We start from the raw sequence: 27,569 nt of genomic DNA on the forward strand, positions 1-27,569 counted from the left end.
GCAATCTGCTGATAAGGAAAGAGAGGTAAAGATATTCTGTTAAGGCATCATGCGGAAGTAATTCAGTACCCTAGAATTTTGTGGATGGGCACTCCACACTGGTTATCCAACGGGCAATGTAATGAGGTCTAAAAGAGAAGATATAATATCAAGTGTGTGCTCAAGAAATGTTAGGTCCCTTACTATCCCCATATTTTTACAGATGAGGACAATGAAGCCCAAAAAGGTAGTCACAATCAAGTTCTAAAAAAAGGCAGAGAATATCTTTTACTCGCCATTCTCCTTTTTCTGCTGCTCATTCGGTTTTGGCTTCATGACCTATCTAACAGATCCACGAGGCTCATCAATGTACTGAGGATGTCAAGCGTCTAGATATGGTAATATTTACAGAGATAAACATTTTGGTGAAGTATAAATTTCGTTGCCTTCCCCTAAAATCTTTTTGTACCTGGTGTGCCAAAAAATATTGTCCGTCAATTAAGCCTCATGCACAGATGGAGATGACCACTGATTTTAAGGCCTTGGCGTTTGTTCAGAGCCTTGATAATTCTTTAACAGTTAAAAAACTCACTGGCGTCTAGAATATAATTTTTGGTATTCCTACTTAAACCTTACCCAATATCGGCACCAGTTAGATGAAAGCAATCATTCATTGCAATAAACATTCATCAATAATTTAGGATGCGCCCCTCGATCACGATTTCGTAGCGATTTGAAAACTAGCCTAACCTAAAGAAACGCGGTGGAAGACTACCTGCTTCGGCGAACAAGACTTCTAAGAGGAGGGGCTTGGGAGAGGCGGGTCGGGACAACCCAGCGCGAGAATACGCACCGGCGCATGCGCACCTCCTACTGGGTAACTTCCATTTGCTAGACGGGGGACGCCAGTGAGAAGCAATCTACAGTTTTTGAATTTCTATTCTTTACCAAAAATTACACTGTGAACAGTACCGTAAGTAATGTGAGGACGTTATTCTCTGAGTTCGAAATTAAGGATACTTGGCGTATACCGCTAAAGCGATATGTGACTTCTCGTATCTTCCCCGTCCCCTGGGACATTGGTGGTCTAGTCCATTCCACAGACTTTCGAGTCCTTGCAGCGGGTCGGGGTTCGAAGGATTGGGCCAATTGCGACTGAAACGTCTTTGGAAGGAGGAAGGGGGTGAGGGAGCATCCATTTGAGTTCCATATTTTTCTTTTTCGAGGCGGTAGTGGGGAACGGGGACGTACGAAATACTACCCTCGAAAGCCAACGGATCACAGCTCTCCAAGCAAACTGCCGGGAGGGCGGCGGGAAAAGGGCAAGACGGCAGTAGGGAGAGGGAAGGAGCCAGGAAGCCGCGCGGTAGGGCGCGCGCGCGCGCCCCTTTTTCAGCAGTGTGGCGGGGTCGCACGCACGCCCGCCTCGGCGGCTGGGCGCAGTTTGCGACAGTGGGGGGAGCGGTGGAGGTGGCGGCGGCAGTGGCAACTTTGCGGCAAGCTCTGGCCGGGCTTGCTTGACGGCGGTGTGGCGGAGGCCCCGCCCTAGGCGGCAGGAACCTGGGGGGAGGCGGAGGAATATGTCCGAGAGGGAAGTGTCGACAGCTCCGGCGGGAACAGACATGCCTGCGGCCAAGAAGCAGAAACTGAGCAGCGATGAGAACAGCAATCCGGACCTCTCTGGAGACGAGAATGTGAGTGGAACCCTGAGCAGTCCGGATGGGACTCTGGAGTGAAAGTTTTTAATTCTTTTTAAACTGTAGGAGCGGGGAGGGTGTCTGTGGGGGAGGGAGAGGTGTCACTCTTTACTCACGAAAACGCGGGTGTGGAGGAGAAAACCGAACTTTTCTCTATAGGGCTTTTGAGCTGGGGCCAAGAGCAAGAGAAACTTGGTGGAGTGTCTTAAGAGAGAGCGTGGTGGGCGGAGGGTCCGAGGGATCTACTTGGATCCTTTTGCGTGTGTGGGGGGGAGTGTTTGGGCCTTTGGGAGATTTAGCGAGAGCGCGGAGCTGAGATTCCAGTAGTTTAAAAGGCAAGTTAGAGGTTTTTCTAAGAAAGTTGTTTTATACACTCTTAAAGGAATTTAGGAACCCTGTCACTCTTAGACCCTACAGACAGCAGATTGGGAAAAGTACATCTTAAAGGGTTTCGGTGATTTTTAAAGGGAGTTTTGTGTCTGCTTCTGTCCCATTCGTGCAGATGGGGGTGTGCCTGACGGTCAACCGGCTTTTCTTAGGGAGGAACAGAGTTGAGGGGGTCGTCTTCTACCATGGAGGGGGAAACCGCCCTTGAGGAAGGAATGAAAAGGGATGGTTACTCTTTTGAAAGTTTTTACAAAACTTAAAGGGGACAACCTGGAAGATTTAGGCAACGATGGTAAAAGTACAAGTCTTTAGGTGTGGCCTCGTGGTCTCGCAAAGTGTAAAGTGTTTTGGAATCCGATTCAAAACTCCGATTCAAATGAATCTTGGTAATAATCTATTTCCAGCTGTGTTTAGGTGAGACTACAGTAATAATTGAGTTGACATGAATTCAGTCTCATGTTTTTTAAGTTTTATATCCAATAAGGTCAGCAAAATGTCTTGACAATTGAAAGATGTTAAGGTGTTATAGGAGGGTGGTATAAGTTCTTCATTTTCTCAGTTTGGCTGGTTTTAGGAATAAAGGTAACATTTTACGCACCCAGTTTTTAAATTTAACATTTCACTACACCATTGATTGAAGCATATACATGGCATGGTGTCATGACCAAAATTTTTACTGAAGACATGGGAAAGAATTTTTTTTTTTTTTTTTTTTTTTTTTTTTTTTGCAGATAGGAGAAAGATATTTATAGAATTGTCTGTTTGTGGGATTTGGACTTGAAATTTCTGGGAAGCTTAGGTTTTGAATGTTACTTTAAAATCTTTTTTTAGTTCTTAATCTTATTACATATGTACTGTATAAGTAACATTTTTGATTCTTTTCATTCCAGTCTGTGTAGCCTGTTTTATTTCTGCCTTTTTAAAAATTTCTTTAGGCAGGTTAGGTTAGTAATTAGGAGTATAGACTGGATCCAAAAGTTAGGTTAAAATCTTCACTGTATTAGTATTTAATGGATCCCTGACCTTGAGCAAGGTACTTGACCTCATTGCCTCAGTTTCTCATCTTAAAAATGGGCATTATAATGGTATTTGTGAGGATTACATGAAGTAGAATATGAAAAGTACTTAAGAGTGCCTGCCTCATAGTAAGGCCTATACGAGTGTTATTTAATATACTATTACTTATTTTGGGATTACATAGTATACATGTTTCTTACCCTTCCACATACTAAATAATCAGGCAGAAATGTAATGAAAATGTCAGTAAATATGTAGCCTGGGGAAATTTCTGGGAACCAAATAAATGGAAAGCTTATGTTCTTTTTGTGTACTCTTAAGGAAATATATTCTTTGATGCATTGTAAAGCTATTTACAACCAAATAATTGGATTAAGCCTGTTTTGGTTCCTTCATCTAAATGGGGACTTTTAACCTTTTTTGTGCCTTGGACACCTTTATGAATCCTCTGAAGCCTCCTCAGAATAACATTTTTAAATGTATAAAATACAGTATATAAGTTTACTAACAAAATCAATTACAAAATTATAAACTTATAAAAAATTTTTTCTAAAAATATTTTTTTTTAAACAAATTTGAGATTTCTTTTAAGAATTAAATTTATTAACACATTAAGTAACTATCTAGATCTTGCAGTAGGTCTGATAGTAATGATGAGCATGGACAAGTTTTTGAGGTCTGCATCTATAATGTGATATCAAAAGACCTAATTTCCATTGGTGAGAAAGTCACAGCTACAATAACAGTAGCACATATGTTACCTGCATTATAATAGAAAGAAGTGCTAAATTTTAGATAAAGATGGTGAAAATTAAATTTTGTTTGTTTTTGGCCATTTCAGTTCACAGGCCCTCTGAATTAATCCAGGAATCCCAGATCTAGGACATAGGTTAAGGGAAGGGAATAGAGAACTCTGTATAATAATGAGTTTAGAAAAAGCTAACAAGGGCAGTGGTTTTACTCTTGAGGGAGCTGCATAATGAATGACAAGGCCAAAAACAAGTGGGGAAGGAATGTGGTTTTTGAATTGGAATTAAGGTAACCTGTGCAGTCGCTACTGTTAAATGAATCAAAGAATCGAAAGAACATATTGAAAATTTTTTAAATGTGTTTTTTGAGGTATAATCGACATGACATTAATTTCAGGTATACAGCATAATGATTTGACATTTGTATACGTTGTGAAATGATCGCCACAGAAGTCTAGTTAACATCCAGTATGTTTAAGTTTTTTCTGTAGTTATCTGCCATTTTATTGAACTTTGTAAGATCATGGTTACAGAGTAGCTAGCTTCTGGAAGAGAACTAATGGTTTCCTGATAGAATCTGGGGGTTGAGTCTGGAGATTTGTCTTTTGCTTAGGTAACCTGTGGCAAGATTAAGGGACAGTACTCAGTGTTTAATTGTTGGGCAAATGAAGGTAGTAGTACCATATCTGTTGCACATTATCATTACATACTTTGAGGAGGGACAAAGGTGGAAATCAACCTGTATACGTATTAGATACTCAGCAAAGGTTTAATTTTAATTTAAAGATAAAATGAAAGCATTGTGACTATTGCATTTCCATTTGATTTCATCTTGATTGGCCTTTGGAGAAGGTGGGTAAATTAAGTGGTCAAAAGGAAAGGAAGAAAAAAATCCAATGTGTCCTGTTATTGACAGTGTTTGTGTGGCTTCTTGATTAGCAGTTGAATTTTTAGCCAGAATGTAAAGAAGCTCCTGAATAACCGTAATAGTTTTATTATTTCATTTCTCTAGTGTTAAAAGATAATTTCCAGAAAAAAGTAAGTGAACACATGTTAAAATTTTTATTTTGCTCATTTGAGAGAACTGGGCACATGTAAGTCAAACATGACAAATTTATATGGGTTAAAGGAATGTAGAGGTGAAATTACAAATGAAGACAAAAAACTTTCAGAGTGGAAGGGAAGACATTTTGAATTTCTACCTTTAAAGACAATTTGCTCTACCAGTTATCTACAACTTAAAAGAAATGTAAGATTGTTCAAAGGCTACTAAGAGGGCTATAATCTGATAAAGTGGAAGAATGCAGTTTTCCACTGAAATACAAAATCATTTTCTACACTAGATTTAACTGTAAATGCAACTAACTAAAAGGTTAGGAATTGGGAGAGAGAAAAGCATTGATTTCAGCCTAGAAACTGAACTTTAAAATTTTACATTTTCTAATTCTATAAAGGCTGATTATATTTACATTAAATTACTATTTAAATTTTTATCAAGCACCTATTGTCTACCATCTATCCACTTCATTCCTTATTTCACCCCAGATAATCAGTATGTTTCAGAATAATTGTATTTTTTTTAAAAAGCTCATTTTGGTAGGACCATTTGTATTTTTGAAAACCACCCCCAAGAACTATTGTATAATAATACTTTTTTGTTTTTAAATGAAATTTTTATGTAATTTTGCCACAGTAGTTATTTTTGACCTTTGTGTAGTATAAAACCAGTTTTAGGAAGCAGTAAGTTAGAAATAGCCCCCAAAGCAATGCTTCCTAGACTGTTCTCATAGCTGTTAATAGACACTCTATGAAAAAAAGGCTTCCTCTGGAATGAATTTAAGTAAATACTGCCCTAAGGTGATGGGGTTAAATAAATCTATTCCAAAGAACACATTGGAGTCTGTAATCAAAGAAAATAGTGAAATTCTCTTCTGAGATTAGAGGGCCATTAATAAATTTGTGGACTGGAGATGAGGTATAAATTAGGTGAATTTTCAGGGCTTCCTGGAGCCATTTCTACATTTGGATGGAGTTTATAGTGTTTCTGGAGTTCTAAGTATTTAGAAGTATTTAGAATGCTATGAGTCATATCTCACTTGTACATGATGTATAGGACTTTTAAAAAATTCTAAATAGTTTAAGTATTTTAAATAAGCAGAATTTGAATAACAGGATTTTCAGAAACTGCATCTAAAGTAGGAAACACTAACAGTTCAGCTTTAAATGGCCACCCTAACTACCTGCATGCTCCAAACTGAGCAGCAGTCAAATAAATAATGAAGACATGCAGTTAAGTCAGATTTAAGAGTCACAGCTTTAAGTTTGAATCTTTAACAAACAAGAGACCACTTAGGCTCTCTCTTACATTTCCTTATAATAACTTCTTAAAGAGCTATAAAGGACCAATAGCTTGTTATTTAAAGGCAATATTATTATTACCATTATCATTCTGATTAGCTGCTTTTTTGTTATATTTTTGATGAAATATTATATATCCACAGAGCCTAATGTATAGCTGGTTTGCATTTTATCCTTTGGAAACAGGAATAAAATTTTACATTTCTTGCAGAACTTATTCTTTTTAGGTCATTTGCTGCCTGAGTACAGTATTGCTGTTTTAAGTAATTTTTTCTAATTTACTGCTTACAGGATGATGCTATCAGTATAGAAAGCGGTACAAACACTGAACGCCCTGATACACCTACAAATACGCCAAATGCGCCTGGAAGGAAAAGTTGGGGGAAGGGAAAATGGAAGTCAAAGAAATGCAAATATTCTTTCAAATGTGTAAATAGCCTCAAGGTATGTGCAAAAAGAAGATCCTGTGGACTCAATGCTAGGTTTCAGAATTATTTCTCAGTGCTAAACATTTTGTGCTCAAGATACTCCGTCAAGTTAAAAATATTTTTAAATTACAATACTTGGAAATTTTTTGTAGTGCAGACTACATAGTTATTATAATCCATTCCACATCTGTTTAGCTTTTTTTGTTTTGTTTTAACTTAAATGTGTAATACCTAGTACTGCAGGCTGGTTTTTTTTTTGTTTGTATTCAAATTAAAGATTTTAGAAAATGTTAATCTTCATACTTAGATAAAACTTAAAAACATAAGCCACTTCCTGGTACTTGTTACTTAAAAAGAACTGAATGTAACTCATTAACTTAGAGCTAGCTTAAATTGAAACAGATGTCTTAGTTTCTGCTGTTTAAAAAATGTAACTCCTATCCTTTATTTGTAATTGTTTTCAAAGAAAAGTATTTAAGTTTAAACTTTTGAATATCCCATATTTGTAGAAAACAAGTGGTTGGAGTTATTTCAATTACTGCTTCCTCAAAAGCATTTTTATTTATAAAAGGGATTACTGATATTATTTAAAATGTTTTCCTTTACGTGTATTCATTTTCTGTTTTAAATTTAGGGGTACTCTCTCTCTGCTGAAGAAAAATATACATTACATTGTCTTATAGGTTAAAATCTTTTCTAAATATCTAAATATACTTTTAGGCAGTCTTCAGAAAGCATAGACAACTATGGTTGGAAAGGTAAAGTGTTATAGTTTCATGTTAATATTTAGTTATATTAACCTACAACTAAATCATATGTTAGATCTTATGTCTGGAAGGTGGTTTTAAATGTTGGTTAAATATTTTGATTAAATATCTCAAAGGATAAAGCTGTGGTTTTTCAAGGAATGAGAAATGAAAGTTTACACTTTAAAAGTGAAAACAGTGCCTTCATGTGAATATGAAAGTTACTGTTAAATGCCAAGATTGTCAATAAAATCCTACGGCCGAAAAATAACTTTGTGAACAAAGTTGTGAACTTGCTTTTTATATACCTCTTTATAGCATCCTGGTAACTGAAGTTATAGTCCATTGCCTCCCGTAGCCCCCATTGTTCAGTTACAAAACATGTTCATTATAAAACTTCTTGGAATTTTTTCTGTTAGGAACCGATTTCAGGGTTATTTTAAATTGTTCTGTAGGACTACTAAAAAGTAGTGATTTGATTGGAGTCTGATATGCTTTCTTTTACAAAGAAAAAATTAAATCTAATAAACTTTGGCAAGTGCTAGAGAAGTTGTATTAACTCTTAGGTCATTTTTAATTTCCTCTTTCCGAAAAATAGATTTCGTCCATATGTCCTGAGATTATTAAACGCATCTGCCACAATTATCCAGTTTATTTTGATTCAGAATATGGTCGGGTGTAAGAAAATAGAAGGCAAATTTCAAAGTATTTTCATAGATAAATGCTTGTTGCTTTTAAGTTGTTAATTGTTATAAAACTATCATATACCAATATTTTAAAATGTGAAAACTGGACTAGTAGATATCTTTTTAGTGTCAAAAGCCAGTTTATGTATATTACAAAATAGTGGCTTCATTTTGGAAAAAAGTTTTAAGGGGGTGGTCATTTTACTACCATTTCTTGCCTTCTAAAAGATAGTAATTTTTCTTTAATGATTATTTTATAGGAAGATCATAATCAACCATTGTTTGGAGTTCAGTTCAACTGGCACAGTAAAGAAGGAGATCCACTAGTGTTTGCAACCGTAGGAAGCAACAGAGTGAGTGTTAAGGGATCTGTTTGGCATTTGGCTTGATCATCAGACTCTGCAGTGTTAATATAATTTTGAAATGTAATCGTTTTGAAATAAATTTTGTAGAACTGGTTTGACAATATTATGTAAAACATGAAGCATTATAGAAATTGTCTCGAGTGGTTGAAATAATTAACTGCTCTTTTTGGGAGTGATGTTAATAGTTTATTCTAATTCGGAAAAGAAGTCTATGATTTCTTAAAAATAAACATCATTTAGTGGCTCCCCCTCAATGCAAGTGTAAATCCAGTGGATTTATATAGTAGTTATTGAAAGTGTTTTTTAATTATTTATTTGCAGTAAACATTTGGTGGTTTTGTTTTTATTTAAGGAAGCCAAGAGTATCTTGAACTGAGATAAGTGCATTGAAAAAGCCATGCTGGGCACCTGTTAATGTAAACCATTACTATTAAACTTTTTAGTTGCACTTGGGGCTGAACTTGTGGATTGCAAAGACTTACTCATTCTTTCTATTTACATCTAAATAAATGGAGAACAGGAAGATTCCCCAGTGATTTCTAGAGAGTATCAGTTTTCTTATTAATTGAAATCACCGCAGGGAAAAATTGTCCTGTCTTTATTAGGTAACATCCTGGATATACATCAATACTGTACTAGGAATTATAAGAAGTAATGTAGAAATAGATTGGTGTATTTAGAAAAATGAGGAAATACACTAGCTGGATATGAGTTGACAAGAAATACAATTCACTTACTCTGCTTATAGCCCAAGAGGGGAAGTGGGGTAAATCTGAGAGATATTCTATAAGTTATTTTAATTGAGTAAAATAAAATTTTATGCTTCATAACTCTGGGGCTACTGATAGCCAAGACAAAGGGCAAAGAATGCAGTAATGTCAGAGGCCTTAAGTCCTAGTGGTCAACGCTGTCATCAGTTTGATACTCCTCTAGGCCATTGCTATCAAAAGCATTTGTGGTTACCTTTTAGAGAACACAAGATAATCATTAACCAGAAGGCTTTGATATGCTAACTAAGGACAGGGAGGTTGGTCAAAGGCCATAGCATGAAAGGACACAGGAGATGGGTTTTTCTTCACATCTACATCTCTACACTTACATTTGTTTTCTGTTTCTCAGTGTTGGTGTTCTGTTCTCAATCAAAATTAACTTGATAACAAGGGAGTTGTTAGTATTATAATATTCAGTATAGTCTGGAAATTATGTAATACCTTAGACTTTATAATAGTTTTTTTTCCCTCATTAATGTTTAGTAAAGATTAGTTTTTAAATGTCTATAATAGCTTTCTTAAGTTAAAGGAGCTATTTTAAAGCAGTAGTTTCTGTAGTATCTTAAAGATACAGTTGTGACTAAAATATGTGTGAAAGCTAAAGTATGTGTTTCTATATTTGAGATAAAATTTACTGTTTTGTTTTCATTAGGTTACTTTATATGAATGCCATTCACAAGGCGAAATCCGGTTGTTGCAATCTTACGTGGATGCTGATGTATCCTTTCCTGGGTTTTCTGTATCTTTGACTAAAGAAATTGACTTTGAATAAGTACAGTGAAACTTTTCGAAATTATTTCCCTAAAGTTACATTGTTCTTTCTTAACTATAACCAATTCTGTTCCTTCACTACCATCCAGGAGATTTCTGGTATCTAGTTATCCAGTCTTCCCGGATTCCTAGAAATCCATTGTAGGGTGGATATGAGGGAGGAGGGTGCAGGAGGCTGGAAATGAGCATTGGAAATCCAGTAATAGGAAATGATAAGAGAGTAGCTAAAACCTCCTGGTTTTTTTGACCTTGAATTTTATCATTTCAGAGTAGTTACATTGATGAACTTGGGTTGATCAGGAGCTGTTGACTGGCAGTCATACCAAGTATATGATCGTCTAGCTCTATAGGGAAAAAATAAACATGGGCAGTTTGTTTATGGAATAAATATTGCAAAATATGGATTCGTAAAGAAAAGGATTTAAGCCAGAGGGTTAGATAGTAGTCACAGCTTGGCGATGTTTTTCCCATATTCGCTTAAAAAACTTAGCAAACAGGAAAAGACATGGACATTCAGTCTTTCCTAGATGATATGAAAGGAAGTGACCTGCAGCCATATTGGGAAGTTCACACAGGAAAAGGTGGAAAATTAGATAGTTATTTATCTTTAGAAGCAAATAGTCAGAAGTATTGGGATATATCAAAGGTCTGTAAAGTACAGCCCCTCGGGCTGGCCATTTGTTTATTTTTGCTTTTTTTATTGAGGTTATGGGCCCCCTATTTCTGTAAATAAAGTTTTATTTGGATATAACCATGCCTGTTCATTTACGTACTGTCTGTGGCTGCTTTCTAAAGACAAAGTTTTGCAAACAGCTAAATAGCAATCAAAATTGAGTGGAAGGACTGGTTTTGTTTGATCATTTGGTATAGATTTTAGATACAAATCTGATATAGATACAAATCTCTATTTAAATCTGGAAATATAAAGAGAAATAAGAACTTTTATGACAAAAACTTTAGCAGAAGTTCTTTGGAGGTTTCCATGTGTTGTAATTGTTGATATGTTTAATTTTCAAAAACAAATTACATTTCTTAACTGGCATTTCTTAGGCGGATGAAAACTTTTACACTTGTGCATGGACATATGACAGCAATACAAGCCATCCTCTGCTTGCTGTGGCTGGATCTAGAGGCATAATTAGGATAATTAATCCCATAACAATGCAGTGCATAAAGGTGGGTTTTCTGGTTAATTTGTAGATTAGCTTTGAATGTATACCTGTGAAAACTTGTCATGTTGAACTTAAAACTAATGGAATCAGATTTATCATTTGATTTGTACTTTGTTTATTGCACCCTTTAGATAAGTCTTTTGAGACATTTGTCACATTAGGGTAATGCAAAATAAGGAATAAGTGGGAAAGTATTTGCAATTTTTGTTTTAAATCATTTACCTCCTTCTGCCTCGCCTTATTCTGAGAGGCCCTAAATGAGCAATAATAGAAGAGTGAGTCCACTTTCAAGACACCCTAAGTAAGGGTGTAGAGTCAAGAGCACCTTATAGAGCAGGGTTCCCCAATCCCAGTCTGTGGTCTGTTAGGAACCAGGCTGCACAGCAGGATGTGAGCAGCGAAAGAGCAAGCAAAGCTTCATCTGTATTTGCAGCCGCTCCCCAGCATTAGCATCACCGCCTCAGCTCCACCTCAGATCATCAGGCATTAGATTCTCATGGCACCAGTCCCTGGTGCCAAAAAGGTTGGGGATCTCTGTTATAGAAGACTGAAAGTTGAAGCCTTGGAAGTTGATAACTAAGTTTTGCAGATCACTTCAATTGGATATTTTTAACCATGGGGGCACAGTAGAATCCTTGCCTCAGCTAATCCAATCAAATCAGAATACTTGCAGGTGGGACTTAACCACCTTTTTTTTTTTTTCAAATTTGTCGGGCAATTTTAATACACGGCCAAGTTTGAGAACCACTACTTTGAGTGAAACTATTTTTCCATACTCTTAAGATTAATGAAAAATTTATTTTTATGTGAGAGATGATGTATTTTAAATTTATTGTAGCACTATGTTGGCCATGGAAATGCTATCAATGAGCTGAAATTCCACCCAAGAGATCCAAATCTTCTCCTGTCAGTCAGTAAAGGTAAGCAAATGTTATAGTGTTGGTTATTTGGAAATGATTATTTTTTAAGGGACAAACCATTATAAGGAAAATAGCCAAATTTAAAAATTTGTAACAGTAAGTTTTACTAGGGAAATCATCATGGGCTACATTAGAATCCTCAAACCAAGAACTGGGGAAAGGAAATGTAAAATACAGTTACATCAAATGAATTAATTGGTACTGAGAATTAGTTTTTTTACTCTTATTTACCATATTGGAGCATGATAGTTCTGGAGCTTTGTCCTCAACTAAATCATTGTGTTAATAAACTTCATAATTTTAAGTGGCAGATCACCAAGTTATGATATTTATAAGTTTTTATGAGCTTTGCAAGTCATCACTGTGATAAGAAATAAGGAGAAAATTCATATTATATATTTTAAAAACTTTTTATAAAGGATTCCCTATTGGATTCTTGAAAATGCTAATTTTTCAGCATAAGGTCTTTGAAATATTTCCCATACTTAACATTACCTTACTCTTTATGTCTGTATCGTAATTGTAAGTTTATTCTGAGTCAGAAAGGCTCTCTGAAACAATTTGGGTTCTTAAAGCTACATTCTGTTCTTGACTGTCCTTTTTTTTTTCATTTCTGCATTATTCTAGTCAAGTTTATTCTTAAAGGCTTGTCCTATTTATAACCTCCCTTCTATAATCTGCTCTTATTAAAAGATGTCCTCAGATTAAAACATATGAAAATGTTTCTTATATTTGGAAATTGACACCTAAGAAGAGCTGATAACTTTTTCTTGATATCAGTAGTTGAACTCAGGTATTCCAAGTGACAGAGGCCATAATGCTTCACTTGTTCTAAATATTACAACTTTTTAACCCTGCTCTTCCCCCTTATGTCAGTAAGAGCATTTTTTTTTTAATCAAACAGCCCTTCAAAATGAATAGGAATTTTGATGCAAACAGTACCATCAAGAAAGTGAAAAGAAACCCTATAGAATAGGAGAAAATATTTGCAAATCATACATCTAATAAGGGACTTGTATCAAAAGTACTTACAGTTTAACAATAAGACATCCAAATTAAAAAATGGGCAAAATGTTGAACAGACATTTTTCCAAAGAACATACTCAAATATCCGATGAGCACATGAAAAGGCACTAAGTATCCTTAATCATTAGAGAAATGCAAATCAAAAACAATGAGATACCACTTCATACCTATTTAGGATGGCTATAACCAAAAAAGACACAATAACATGTTGACTAGAATGTGAAGAAATTGGAGCACCCACTCTTATATTGCTGTTGGGAATGTGGCAGTTCCAGAGTGAAAAACACTCTGGCAACGAGTTAAACATAAAATTACTACTCAGGGGTTGGGGTGGGGGTTGGTGTGTGTGTGTATGTATGCACGCGTGCATGCACACATTCAAAAAAAGTGAAAACAAATGTCCACATAAATATATCTGGAATCAAGAAATTATTTTTATGGCTTTGCTAATTTCCATTATGTATTAACACAATGTGTTACAATGTATTAGTGTAATATGTACATTGTAGTAAGTGCTGTAATTAGTATATACATTATAATTAGCAACAAGTACATTGTAATTATATGTAATATTAATATTCATCTACATGTTTGCATTTATATTAACTGTTGCCGTACTCTATTTTGTTGCTAATGTTTAGTAGAAAATGAGATTGCTTAAATTATAGTTATGTAATTTTTTAAAGGTCTGTGATACTATAAATTATGTCATGATGTATGTAGGTTTCAATCCTGTTTTTGGATTTACTGCAGAAATCTTATAAATTTTATAAATTTTATGAATCTACCCAGTCTTCTTCAATGCGTAAATGTGACTGGTGGAGGACAGCTAGTATCTTGTTCTATGGCATAATACAAATATTAGTCAAATTCCTAAGTATTTTCTTATTTTAAGCATATCTTCATCAAATTAGGATATTATTTAAAATAAATTACGTGAAATAAATAAGTTTAAAATATTTTTAAGACCACATAAATATTTTTGAAAGCTCATGCCTCATTGGATCTCTATGTGGTAAAATATTTTAAGTTGCTATATAATATATATTTCATTCTTAGTCTTTACTGTGCATAAGTAAGTCCAAACTTTTGTAATTTTTACTTTGTTAAAGCTGTTTTGAAAGTCCACAGTAAATGAATGACAAAAATTTTTCCTAATTGTTTTATGTTTACACTAGATCATGCCTTACGATTATGGAATATCCAAACGGACACACTCGTGGCAATATTTGGAGGTGTAGAAGGGCACAGAGATGAAGTTCTAAGTGCTGTAAGTTGAATGTTGCAGGGCATTGACTTTCGGGTGCACATAGTTGTGAACAACCCCCATGGAGCTGTTATTAGGAAGCATATGGGGTTTTTTTCATACAGCCTGGCAGGCAGCCATTTCATTTACTTGTGACATGCAAGGTTTATCTTACATGTGAAGGAATAAAGCAAGTAAGGTTCTTTGTGTTTTATTGGTACTTTTTTATATCAGTGCCTGGATTCTCATGAAAGAATACTATGAACTTGTTCTTTTCCTTTATTGATCTAAAATCACTAAGTTAACTTTTGTTTTACTCATTTATTAATTTTGTTTCTCATTTATTAAAGAAAGGATTAAACTACTTAGCAATTAAGAAACTCTTATTTGAAGTTAAAATATAAGTTATCCATTTTTAGGAAATATTTTGTGCTCATACTGAGTTTTAGATAACTTCTCTGATGTCATGGTGTTATGTTCTAATGTATTCTATAATGATACGATATCGGAATTTCTAGTCAGGTTTCAGTTTTTTACATTATTTTAGCTTTACTTAAGTTCTCTATATAGCTAACTTAATTAGTAATTTTACAGCTATTCAGTTCTTTTTCATTAAAGGGGCATCATTTTTTGAAGCATATAGCATTTTAATTGGAGGTAGTAAATATTCCTATAGTTGGGGTTTATATGCTTTTGTGAGAATCATACCTACCTTAATATACCCTGGCAATATAGATTTTCTAGAAGTTGCAGTAGCATTCTCCATCTGGCATTATATGTTAAAGAGCCAAAACTTCTGTCCTCTATTAAGGATTCTAAATTGCGGTAATTAGGAAAAGTAGCAGCAACCAGACTGGTGAATTCAGTAACCACCAACCTAAAAACTCTTAGGCTCTTGTAAAACATTGTTCATGTTTAATTAAATGTTAGAGTAATAGAATATCTAGATTACTAAGGAAAATATCTTCCTTAAATAGAACTCTCTACTGTTATTTCTTAAAATGAGTGTAGGAGACAATCTGTATCTCTTCTCTATAATACAAGAGTTCACTACTTAGAAGGATTGATGTGTGAGATTACATTAACACATGTGTTACATGAACTAAATTAAACAGCATTTCTGTACCTCAGTGTCTTATCTGTGAAATGAGGTGGAATAAAGTTAACAATAGATCATCTATTAGGTACCTATTAAAAATTAGTAAACAGCAAATAAAAATCTTTAAATGTTATTTACTTTAAGACAATTTTTTTATTCATTTAAAAAGTAAACTCTAAAACCAATGTACCTGAAGTTTTTGATTTAGATGTACGATAAAATAAAATTTTAATTGTTTAAGGACTCGATGTCAATTTCATCACTTTATCGGGCTGAACAAAGAAAAGTAATATAACTTCAGGTTTTTATGTCATACCTCGGCATTTGATTTACCTTCAAAATCAAGCAAAGGAAATATTTTAAAGATAATTAAATAGAAAAAACAATTCAATCACTATACTTTCTTGCCTTCCATATTATATAAGTTCATATACTGTGGTGATGGCAAATCACTTAAAACTAAATCTTGACAGTAGTAAAAACTGTTTTATGTTCTACATAGATGAAACCCAAAATGTTACTGTTGTGTTTTGAAATACAATTTTCACAATAGTGTGTATCAGGTGAAAATTGGATACTATAATTTGGAAAAATAATTTAAACATTTAATTTTAGCTTTTCTGTTTTACATACAGGATTATGATCTTTTGGGTGAAAAAATTATGTCCTGTGGTATGGATCACTCTCTTAAACTTTGGAGGATCAATTCAAAGAGAATGATTAATGCAATTAAGGAATCTTATGATTATAACCCAAATAAAACTAACAGGTAACATTGTGGTACTTAAGACAATTTTCTGTCTCATGCTGTTAAATAGATGAGTTTTACTTTTTCTAAATTTGTTATATATATATATAAGTCCCCAACACTGAGTTTAGAAACCCTTCTTTTAATCATTTGAAGATATAATTTAGATACCATAAAAATTCACTGGTTTTCTTTGAGAGTCATTTATTTTAATTTATTTGTGATTTATATTCAAAATATTCTTTAAATTTTGTTTTCACTGACTTATTAGTAGCACATTGACTTACCTTTATTTGGGTATACATATGCTTGGCCTTTTGAGATAAAAATTTTAAGCCTCTTAAACTTACTGTGGAATAAAGCAGAAGACCCTTCAGAATAATGTTATTAGCATTATTTGTCAATGCTAAATTCTAATTCAAGACAGTAAATCATACTTGTGTTTTCAGTGGGGTTCTTAGCTTTAATTCATGATGATATAATGCTTTCCCTTAATTGATGTTCATTTCATTAAATGGAGAGAATTCAAAAACAGGAGCCTTGCTCCATGGGACTAAGATGTAGGAATTCCAGTTTTCATAATATATTTTTGAAATGCCTCAGTTCTTAATTCAGTAACTCTTTTCAGAACACTTTCACTGTAACTATCATATATTTGTGTATATTAACTTTGTTTGCACTTTTGTTTTAGCAAGAGCTAAAGTTTATTTTCTAGTTATCAAGCCAGATTCTTAACAGATCGTTAGTAAAATTTAGTCGTCGGTAAATATTTCAGTGCACTAACATTCATCAGACCTCAGTGGCCTCTAAAGATTGGTACAACTTTCAGATTTCTATTTTAAAACACTAAAGGCTAGTACAATACCAAATTTATGTTTTTATATTTTCTGGAGCTCTGGAATACATAGAAATTATATTTCATAGTTTACAGAAAATAACAGGGAGTTATGCTGATCTTAAGAGAGGTTTAACCATAGATTATAATATGTATTTGCTTTAAAAGCAATCAACATAATTATGGCAGGGTTAGGAATATATATCAGATCATCAATAACATTTTAATGTTTTAATAAAGAAAAGATTCTAGAATTGGAATGAATGTTTGAAATGAATCAGCCCAATATCCTTTTTACATATGAGCCAAAAGTAAAGAGAGGACATGTGTTGCCTAAAGTATAACTAATTCATGGCTTATCAGACTTTTATAGTTATTTCAGTATAAATGTAAACTGAACCATTTACTAGATTAGAAATGTTAGGTCTATTTTTAATTAACTTCAGAATTGGTAGCAATTTCTCTGGCTCACAAACATCTGTAAGGAAAAAAATGGCACCATATTTTACTTTCTTAAATACAAGAAAAGTCCTAATGTCAAATTCTTCTAAGATACCATTTTCAAAAATGGTTGCTCAAGGAAGGACTTTCATGTAATCTTTAGCAGCCTTTGGAATGATGTGTTATTGTTCCTAGAAAAATGATTATCTTTTGAAATAATCCAGATGCGATGACTTTCACAGACTAATTTTAAAGAATTGAGTAGGTGGCTTTCTATTTTCTATGAGAAACTTTTTCAGCTCTGTTACCAGATGTGTTTGCTTATCATTGGTTAGGACAGCCAGAATTGAATCGATTAAAATTGGCCTGCATATAGTAAGGTAGGAAGATGCAATTTATATAAATGAAAGTTCATGGGATAAAAACAAAATTGAATTGAGAGCCAATAATGGAATAAAATATAGAAACCAAAATAAAATGAGACTTAAGCTCTCAATAAACAGATAAGATATTCACTTTTCTAGGAACACAAAAATCAGTAGTTGTATATTTTATTTTTCAAAGTCTTATAAATCAAAAAATAAAAAGTCTGATTCTATTATACTTTTTTCTCTGAACTTTTGACATTTCCATTTCAGGCCATTTATTTCTCAGAAAATTCACTTTCCCGACTTTTCTACCAGAGACATACATAGGAATTATGTCGATTGTGTGCGATGGTTAGGTGATTTGATACTTTCCAAGGTATGGTAACTGCTGTTAAGCTGTACTTCCATTGTGTGAGTTGGAACTTTTTAGGGAGCACCATTTTTTATGCAGTTTGGTAAATTGGATGGCAGATGGGAAATTGCGTTGTGTTTTTTTTTGTTGTTTTTTTTTTTTTTTTTAAGTCTCATGATATTTTGATAGATTCTTGGAAACTTGTTTTAGGTTTAAAACATCCCAATGAATTATATAATTTGTGCTCTAGTAAAATGAAAAATGTTAATTTGTAAGGTGATAGTGTTCTCGGATATCCAGTGTTATTATAAAATAACCAGCATCTAAAGCCAGTAGGTTTTTTTTTTTTTTAATGTTTGTGTCCATTTCAGTAAACTTTCATGTGTAAAAACAGACAGCTAGAGTTGGCTTAAGGACTTTCGTTTGCCAAGCCCTTCCCTGGAGTGTTGATATACATATATATGTATATGTATATATGTCAAATTTTTTTGCTGATAATTTAGGGAAGTTGTTGGTGATGTCATGTGAACATTGAGGATTGTCAAATTTGGAGAAATTGCTATCCAGTTTCTTTCCTTGTGTGGATTTCAGGGCATTTCATATTTTCTTGGGCAGAGCCTGATTTATTTTTTTTCTTGACCTTGCAGATACAGTTTTTCCTTTTTTTTTTTTTTTTAACTTTTAATCTTGACATTAGATTCAAAGGAAGTTTTCAAAGATAGTATAGTAGGGCCCCATATTGCCCTTCATCAAATTTCTCCTAGTGGTTACATCTTACATATAACTATAATACAATATTAAATCCAGGAAATTGACATTGTACAATGTATGTGTGTAGTTCTATGTCATTTTATCACATGTGATTTTGTCATTTCAAGAATGTTATACTATGGGGCCTTAAAGATTTTTTTTTTTTTTATTCACTCAGTATAATGCCATCCAAGTTGTTGTGTGTATCAATTGCTTTCCCTTTTTATTGCTGAGTAGCATTCCATGGTATGGGATTTACCACAGTTCATTGAGCCATTCATCTATTGTAGGACATTTCGGTCCTTTCCAGATTGGGGCTATTACAAATAAAGCTGCTAATGAACAATCGTGTACAGGTTTTGTGTGGACTTAAGTTTTCATTTCTCTGGGATAAATGCCTAGAAGGGCAATTGCTGGGTCATGGTTAAGTTTGTTTAGTTTTTTAAGAAACTGCCAAACTATTTTCCAGAGTGGCCGTGCCATTTTACATTCCCACCAGAAATGTATGAAAGATCGAGTGTCTCGGAATCTTCGCCGGCATTTGGTATTGTCACTATTTTTTATTTTAGCTGTTCTGATAGGTGTGTAGTGATATCTCATCGTGGTCTTAATTTGCATTTCCCTGATGGCTAGTGATGTTGAACATCTTTTTCATGTGCTTATTTACCATCCATATATCCTTTTCGATGATGTCTCTTTATATCTTTTGCTCATTTTCTAATTGGATTGGTTTTGTTTTTATTTTTACTGTTGAGTTTTGAGAGTTCTTAATATATTCTAAATATGAATCCTGTGTCAGATATATACTTTGCAGATATTTCCTTCTAGTCTGTAGCTTTTCTTTTCATCCTCTTAAAAAGATCTTTTACACAGCAAATATTTCTAATTTTGATGAAGTTCAAGTTATTGATTTTTTTAAAAAAAATTTTATGGATCATGTTTGATGTTGTGTTTAAATGCTCTTTACCAAGCCATAGATCCTAAAGATTTTATGCTGTGTTTTCTTCAAAAAGTTTTATAGTGTTATGTTTTATGTTAAATATATGATCCATTTTAAGTTAATTTTTATATGAAGTTCAGTAGAAGTTTATTTTTTGCCTATAGATATCCAATTGTTTCAGCACTATTTATTGAAAGACTATTCTTTCTCCTTTGAATTTTGTACCTTTGTCATAATTGTTTGGTCATACTTGTGTGAGGCTGTTTCTGATTTTTCTATTCTGTTCCCTCCACCAGTACTATATAAACAGTCTTGATTACTCTAGCTCTGTAATAAGTTCTGGAATGGGTTAGTGTGATTTCTTCCATTTTATTACTCTTTTCCAAAATTACTTTAGCTCTTCTAGTTTCTGTGCCTTTCCATAGAAATTTTAGAATAATCTTGTCTGCATTTATAGAAAATCTTGCTGGGTTTTTTTGAGGGGAGGGAAGCTTTTGATCAGAATTGTGTTGGACCAATATATCAGTTTGGTGGGGATTTACTATCAGTCTTCTAATTCATGAACATGGTATGTCTGTCCATTTATTTAAATCTTTGACTTTTATGATTAGCATTTTGTAGTTTTTAACATATGAGTCCTATACCTGCTTTGTTAGACTTATACCTAAGTATTTCTCTTGATTATAAATGGTATTTCTAGTTTCCAGTTCTATGTTCATTGCTGGAATACAGAAATATAGTTGGATTTTTGCATATTAATCTTGAATCCTGTGACCTATTTGACTTTATTTCTAGAAGTGTTTTTTAATTAGTTTATATTTTCTACATAGACCATCTTGTCATCTGCAAATAGGGACAGTGTTATATCTTTTCTGATCTGGATGCATTTTATTTCCTTTTCTTGCCTTATTGTACTGGCATACTTCCAGTACTATTTTGATTAGCAGTGTCAAGCCTTGTTAAAAGCAGACACTGACTTGTTTCTGAGGTTAAGGGTAATTCAGTTTTTCACAATTATGTTTATTAGCTGTATGTTTTTTGTAGATGTCTATCAAGAAATGTTTCCCCCTTTTTCTAATTTTCTGAGAGTTCTATGAATGGGTGCTGAATTCGGTTAAATGCATTTTGTGCATCAGTTGATATGATCATGTGGTTTTCTTTAGCCTGTTAATGCAGTAGATGTCATTGATTGGTCAAAGTGTATACATAATTCTTTTATAAGTTGCTGAATTCGCTAATATTTTGTTAAAGATTTTTGTGTCTTTATTCATGAGGTATGATATTGATCTGAAGTTTTCTTTTTTGTACAGTTTTTGTTTGATTTTGTTATTGATAATACTTGCTCCATAAAATGAATTTCAAGTCTTCCCTCTTATGGAAGAGATTACATGGAATTGGTGTTAATTCTTTAATGGCTTGTAGAATTCTCCACATAAGTCACCTGGGCCTAAAAGGTTTTGAGGGGGGTGTTTAAGATCCCAAATTCCATTTCGTTAATAGTGAAAGGGCTATTCAAATTAATTTATATTGCATGAGTTGTGGTAGTTTGTGCTGTTTGACGAATTGGTTCATTCCATCTAATGTAAAATACATGGGTATAGAGTTTGTAGTATTCCTTTGTTATTTGGTATCTGCAAGGTCTCTAGCCCATGTTTCATTTCTGAAATTGGTAATTTATGTGTTGTTTTTTTTTTAAAGTCCTGCTAAAGGGTTGTTAATTTTTTAAATCTCTTTCATTTGCTGTGGGTGTATTTTGTTCTATTGCTAGTTTCTTAAGGCGGGAGTTTAGATTATTGAGTTGAGACTTTTATTAATTATTCAATTGAGATTTACCTTTCCTAGTATAAGCATTTGGTGCTATGAATGTCCCTGTTAGCACTACTTAGGTGCATTTCACAAATTTTGATATGAAATATGTTTCGTTTCTAGGTATTGGGAGATTTTGTTATTATTTTCATCTTGAATTCTAGTTTGATTCTGTTGTGGTCAGAACATACTCTATGATTTTGATTCTTTTAAATTTTTTGAGATTTGTTTCATGACCCTATTTTCGTTATGTTCCATGGAAGCTTGAAAAGAATGTTTATCTGCCGTTGGGTGTAGTGTTCTGTAAATATCAGATCCTACTGGTTGATAATGTGGTTGAATTTGTCTATATCTTAGTTGATTTTCTCTCTGCTTGTTTTATTAATTATTGATAGTGTTGAATATCCAGCAATAACTGGATTTTCCAGTTTCGTGACATCTTGCTGTTGGTGCTTACACATTTAGTGTGGCTATGTCTTGATGGCTTGACCCTTTTATCATTATGTAATGTTCATCTCTATAATTTTCTTTGCTTTGAAGTCTCCTTTATCTGGTAGTAATATAGCCATTTCTGCTTTCTTCTGATTAATGCTTGCTTGGTATATTTTTTTCCAATTTTTACTTTTAATCTGAAGTTTACTTTTAATCTGAGTTTCTTGTGCACAGCATATAGTTGAGTCTTACTTTTTAATCAACCTCGTTAAACTGTCTTAGTTGGTATATTTAGACCATTTCTATTTGAGCCTTTCTGTATCAGTTATTAAGTCTGCCATTTAATTTTTTCCAGTTTTTAATTTCTCTGGGTTTTTCCCCCTAACTTCCTGTGGGTTATGTGAATATATTTTAGAATCCCATTTTGATTTGTCTATACTGTTTTTGAGTATATTTCTTTGTGTAGCTTTTTTGGTGTTTGCCTTATTATATATTTTTATATATGTATATAATAAATGTATACTTAACTGTATCAACATTTTACCACTTCAAAAAAGGTATAGAAACTTTAATTTACATCCCTTTGTCCTCCATTTATAATTGTCTTAAATCCCTTTACAGTTGAGAACTACAACAAATAGTATTACCATTTTTGCTTCAACCATCAAACATAATTTAAAAACTCAAGTGTAAAAGGACACTATTGTATTTACTCATTTTGCTTTTTCCATTGTTCTTTCTTCCTTCCTGATGTTCCAAGATTCCTTCTTATACAACCTCCCCTATTTTTTCCAATAAAACCTCCTGTAGCCATTTTTTTAGGGTCGGTCTGCTGGTGACAGATTCTTAGTTTTTCTTAATCTGAGAATGTCCTCATTTCCACTTTTTCCTTAATATAGTTTTTTTCTTAATCTGAGAATGTCCTCATTTCCCCTTTTTCCTGAATATAGGATTTTGTGTTGATAGTTCTTTTCTTTAAACATTTGCAAAATGTTGAGCTCCCTCTTTTTTGATCTCTTTGATTTCTGATGAGAAATCTGCCACTATTGGAATTGTTTTTCTCCTATAGCTGAGGTGTTCTTTCTGTCTTGACTGCTTTCAGGAATTTTTTTCTTTGTGTTTAGTTTTCAGAAATTTGACTATGATGTGTCTTGATACAGATTTCTTTGAGTTTATCTTATTGGGGTTCACTTACCTTCTTATTGGGGTTCACTTACCTTCACTTAGTATGTCTTAAGTGTGTCTATAATTGCTTATTGAAGCATTTTTATGATGGCTGCTTTCAAACCTTTGTCAGATCTAACATCTATGTCATCTTTGTTGGCATCTATTCTCTTTTCTCATTAAAGTTGAGATTTTTATGTTTCTTGGTATGATGAGTGATTTTTCATTGAGATCTGGATATTTTGAGTATTATGTTATGAAACTCTGGATCTTATTTAGATATCCTACAGCAGGCTCCCTCTGATAAATTTTCAACTGGGGTAGGGGAGCATCGCTTCATGATTGACAGATAGCAAGGGAAGTAAGTCCAGGTTCCCCACTTGATTGACTTGGTGATGGTGTTTCATAACTGTTGGGTTGGGAGTTCAGGCTTTCCACTGGGCCTTAGGAGAATACTACCCTAGCAGGAGGGGCTGACATGACTCATTACTGCTCCACAGATAGTCTCCACTGATACTGTATGTAGGTAGTGGTAGGTGGTTGTGGATATCCTGACTCTACTTGGCATTCTCTGATACCACCCTAGAACCCTAGCCAGAGGGCAAGAGGAGAGTCACCTCATTACCATAAAGGGCAGGGAGAAATCAGGGGTATTATGTACTTGAGGTGCTTAGTTACCAACTGAGAAGGGTTTCACACTGAGTCTTTGCTGGTTCAAATGGATGCAAGTCCACAGTTTTTTTTTCGCACCCCTGTGGTTATTTGGCTGTAGTAGAGCATTTGTCTGAAAATTTTCTCTCTCTGGTAGGTTGCCACTTTCCTGGTCCCTTGTAGAGAGCAGGCTTTTGTTGGGTTTGTTGAGTTGCTGCCTTCTCTAGCATCCAGTCCAAGATACATAAATGAGGGAAAAGAAAACTAGGGAACTCAATTTCCTTCATGTCCCAGGATTCCTAATCGGTCTGCCTCCTCATACTTTTTAAGCTGTACTTAATGGGACAAATAGGGGAAAGTGCATTTAACTATGTCGCTTTGTGAGCAGAAATTAAAAGGCTCTAAAATTTTTGCTCTTAGAACTTAATCAGATGATAGGAAAAGATTTCTGCATTTTATTTAGGTGGGAAGCTGAACTGAATGAATTATATTGGTGATCTCAAACCTGGCTCTGTATCAGAATCATTGAGAGAACATTGTAAAAATAGATTCCTAGACCTTATCACACCCAGAGATTCTAAATCTGGCACAAGGAGCTAGGAATTTGTAATTCTAACAGCTCTCTAGATAATTTTGAGTGCAGTCATCCATTAGTGTGAGTAAATCCTTTTAACTCCCTGTGCTGTAGTTCTCCATGAAGGGACTCTAGTAATTAAGGATAATTTACCAGCATAGTCAGTAAGAAGCACTTGAACAGTTATTTTAGAATTCTGCTTTGGCCTCCTGCCTCAGCTTCTGATTCAGTAGGGTTGGGGCCAAGATGAGTTGATAAAACTACAGGCTGTTGATACAATCGTGCACTTAGTTAAGAGTCATCAGACTAGGTGATCTCTAAGGTACTTTACAGTAAAGAACTTGTGTAACATAGCCCTGGGAATTTAAATAATCTAAAAAAGGCAGAGAAGAAGAAAAGCACAGACCCTCGCCCGCAATCTTCCTGTGGCCCTACTGTTAAACTGTTTAAATACCAGTCAACCCCTACAGGACTGCCACATGTGGTTGTGTAGGCTTTGTCCTGTGAAACTTCAAGAGGCAGTCTTCACCTACAGCGGGAATTTTTAGTCCTGGCATGTGCTGAGGTGCATTGTAAGGTGTTGAGCAGCTTCTCTGGCCTGTATTCAGCAGAGGCCAGAGACATTGCCATTGTCTCTTAACTTGCAAACCACTGGGCTACATGGTAATATTAATAGTGTCTGCTGTTTTATAAATTTTCTTCCATTGTACTCTTTACCACTGGCTGCTTAAGTAGAATTTGTGCAGAGATTTGGTGTTAAGAGGATAGAGAAGGTATAATGCAGCCTATTTCAATCCTATCCCCATATCAATGTCTTAATGTTAAAACCACTGCTTTTATGCCTTCTATATAATCCAATCTCTAAGGTCCTTTTTTATGGATTCATTAGCCTTCCTATGACTGCTATTGAGTACCTACCATGTAGCACAGACACTGAGGAAGAAGGATTAACAGTTAACGAGATAAAAGGAACCATAAAGGGTTAGAAGTGTAGTGAACAGCTGGATGGAGAAAGATGAAACTAGTAAAGTAAGCAAGGGCCATATTGAAGAGCCTTATATTCTAATACAGTGTAATTTTACCTTTGCTATAAAACACTTCAAGTCTCTGGATGCTAAAGTATCTAAAGCTGAATTTGGTTTGTAAGAGAATTTGTGACTTCCAAAAGGAATAGGCTCCAGATAATGCTTTTGGTCAAAATCTATTGATAATCAGACTTCTTGTTCTTTGTAAATATAAATGAATGTATATCACTGTACTTAGTAGATGGATAACCAGGCTCTATGAGCTGTCAATTCTAAAATGATAGGAGACAAAAAGCTTTGTTTCAACATTTTTAATTCAGATGTGCAAGTAATATTTCTTTTTTTCTCATGTCTCTTTTTTAAAGTCTTGTGAAAACGCCATTGTGTGCTGGAAACCTGGCAAAATGGAAGATGATATAGATAAAATTAAGCCCAGTGAGTCTAATGTGACTATTCTTGGGCGATTTGATTACAGCCAGTGTGACATTTGGTACATGAGGTTTTCTATGGATTTCTGGCAAAAGGTAGCAACATTTTTACATTTTAAAATTATTTGACTTAAAACCATGGTAATAGTTTTCTGTTTTGCATCTGTGTTCTCTTTTAAGAATCTACCTTGGTCTGTATTATTTGCTTTGACCTTCGATGTTACTTATGTTACTTATTCTGCCCTCGTGGCTCTGCATACCACCTGTGGTTATCATAAATAAAATTGACAGGTGTCAGTGGTGGCAGTTAGGTGTTTACTTTCCATAACATGTGTTACTAAGACTTAATGTTTTGGTGATTAGAGTGTTAAGATTTTTATGTGTTTTTTTCCTAGAAAAATTTCAAGAAAAAATCAACGTGGGAGATACTCTAGTTATCTAAAATTTTAAAGAAATTCGGTGTTAGAATTTTGTTGGAACAGATTACCTGGGTATTTATAAGAAAGCTTTGATGGAGCTTTCTATAGCTTTTGCTACAGTTTTAAGGAAGAATAAAGAGTACATACTAACGATGTAGGTTATTTAGTAAAACCCTTCATAAATTTAAAAAAATGCCTTCTTAATTTACTCAAGACACCTCTGAAGCATTAGTTGCTCTTTATCTCCACTTAAAATCAGGAATATATGATGCAAAGAAGTAATCAAGAACAAAGCCAAAGCCTCGTGCTGAGGTTTTTTTGAAATAAGAAAGATGTTTTAGGATTGCTTGAAATCTTTAATAGCTTATTTTAATAATTTTGTGTTTTTAAAAATACGTTTTTACAGATGCTTGCATTGGGCAATCAGGTTGGCAAACTTTATGTTTGGGATTTAGAAGTAGAAGATCCTCATAAAGCCAAGTAAGTATTCAGAAATTCCTGTTCATAGTTTCTGCCTTTTTTTCAAAGTGTTAAGCTACATATAAGTAATTAATACTTGCAAGGCCATCTTTAAGCCTTTTGTAACATTTATATGTCTCAGAGTATTTTGAAGTATTTTTTATTCTAATGATTGTTTTTCATCAGTACCTTGATAACATCTTATTTCTCTTTAAGTTAAATGGTGCCTCTTGAATTTAAAGTATACCCAAATTTTATGAAATTTGAGCTTGAGCTTATAGTATATTCAGGTTTCAGATGCTTTCTGAATGACTCAGAATATCTTCATTTTCTAATTCATTGTTTTAAGTTAGATACTGATGACATTATGTATGTATGATATTTAACCTGTTGTCATGTTTTCTCCCTAGGTGTACAACACTGACTCATCATAAATGTGGTGCTGCTATTCGACAAACCAGTTTTAGCAGGGATAGCAGCATTCTTATAGCTGTTTGTGATGACGCCAGTATTTGGCGCTGGGACCGACTTCGATAAAATACTTTTTCCTAATAAAAATGAGTGTGTTTTCTGTGTACAGTAGAGTTAATGTATCTTGCTAGTAAGGGCACCTACAGCATTTATAGTTGTCTTTCAGCATTCAATCAGGCTGAGCTGAATGTAGTGATGTTTACATTGTTTACACTCTTTGTACTGTCTCCTGCTCAGACTCTACTGCTTTTAATAAAAATTTATTTTTATAAAGCCATGTTATTTTTATT

At 33.9% G+C, this 27,569-nt stretch overlaps 1 protein-coding gene across 4 annotated transcripts; it reads left to right on the plus strand.

Annotated features, from left to right (window-relative positions):
* Window positions 1–713: 713 nt before the first annotated feature.
* On the plus strand, window positions 714–27,556 carry EED (embryonic ectoderm development). 4 transcript variants are annotated; one of them, XM_006926689.3, is made up of 13 exons: window positions 714–1,673; window positions 6,479–6,631; window positions 8,308–8,400; window positions 9,835–9,900; window positions 11,004–11,129; window positions 11,964–12,045; window positions 14,250–14,341; window positions 16,052–16,185; window positions 18,079–18,184; window positions 19,380–19,454; window positions 25,868–26,026; window positions 26,756–26,829; window positions 27,219–27,556. In XM_006926689.3, the coding sequence occupies exons 1-13, from the start codon at window positions 1,560–1,562 to the stop codon at window positions 27,343–27,345; spliced, it is 1,401 nt and encodes a 466-aa protein (XP_006926751.1). In that variant the 5' UTR covers window positions 714–1,559; the 3' UTR covers window positions 27,346–27,556. The 4 variants fall into 4 exon arrangements, with proteins under 4 accessions (XP_006926751.1, XP_006926753.1, XP_006926750.1 ...); XM_006926688.3 differs by having other exon boundaries at window positions 866–1,673; window positions 9,835–9,921; XM_006926691.3 differs by lacking the exon at window positions 19,380–19,454.
* The last annotated feature ends 13 nt before the right edge of the window (window positions 27,557–27,569 follow it).

This window comes from Pteropus alecto, unplaced genomic scaffold (assembly GCF_000325575.1).
Source record: "Pteropus alecto unplaced genomic scaffold, ASM32557v1 scaffold7, whole genome shotgun sequence".
Taxonomy (NCBI): Eukaryota; Metazoa; Chordata; class Mammalia; order Chiroptera; family Pteropodidae; genus Pteropus; species Pteropus alecto.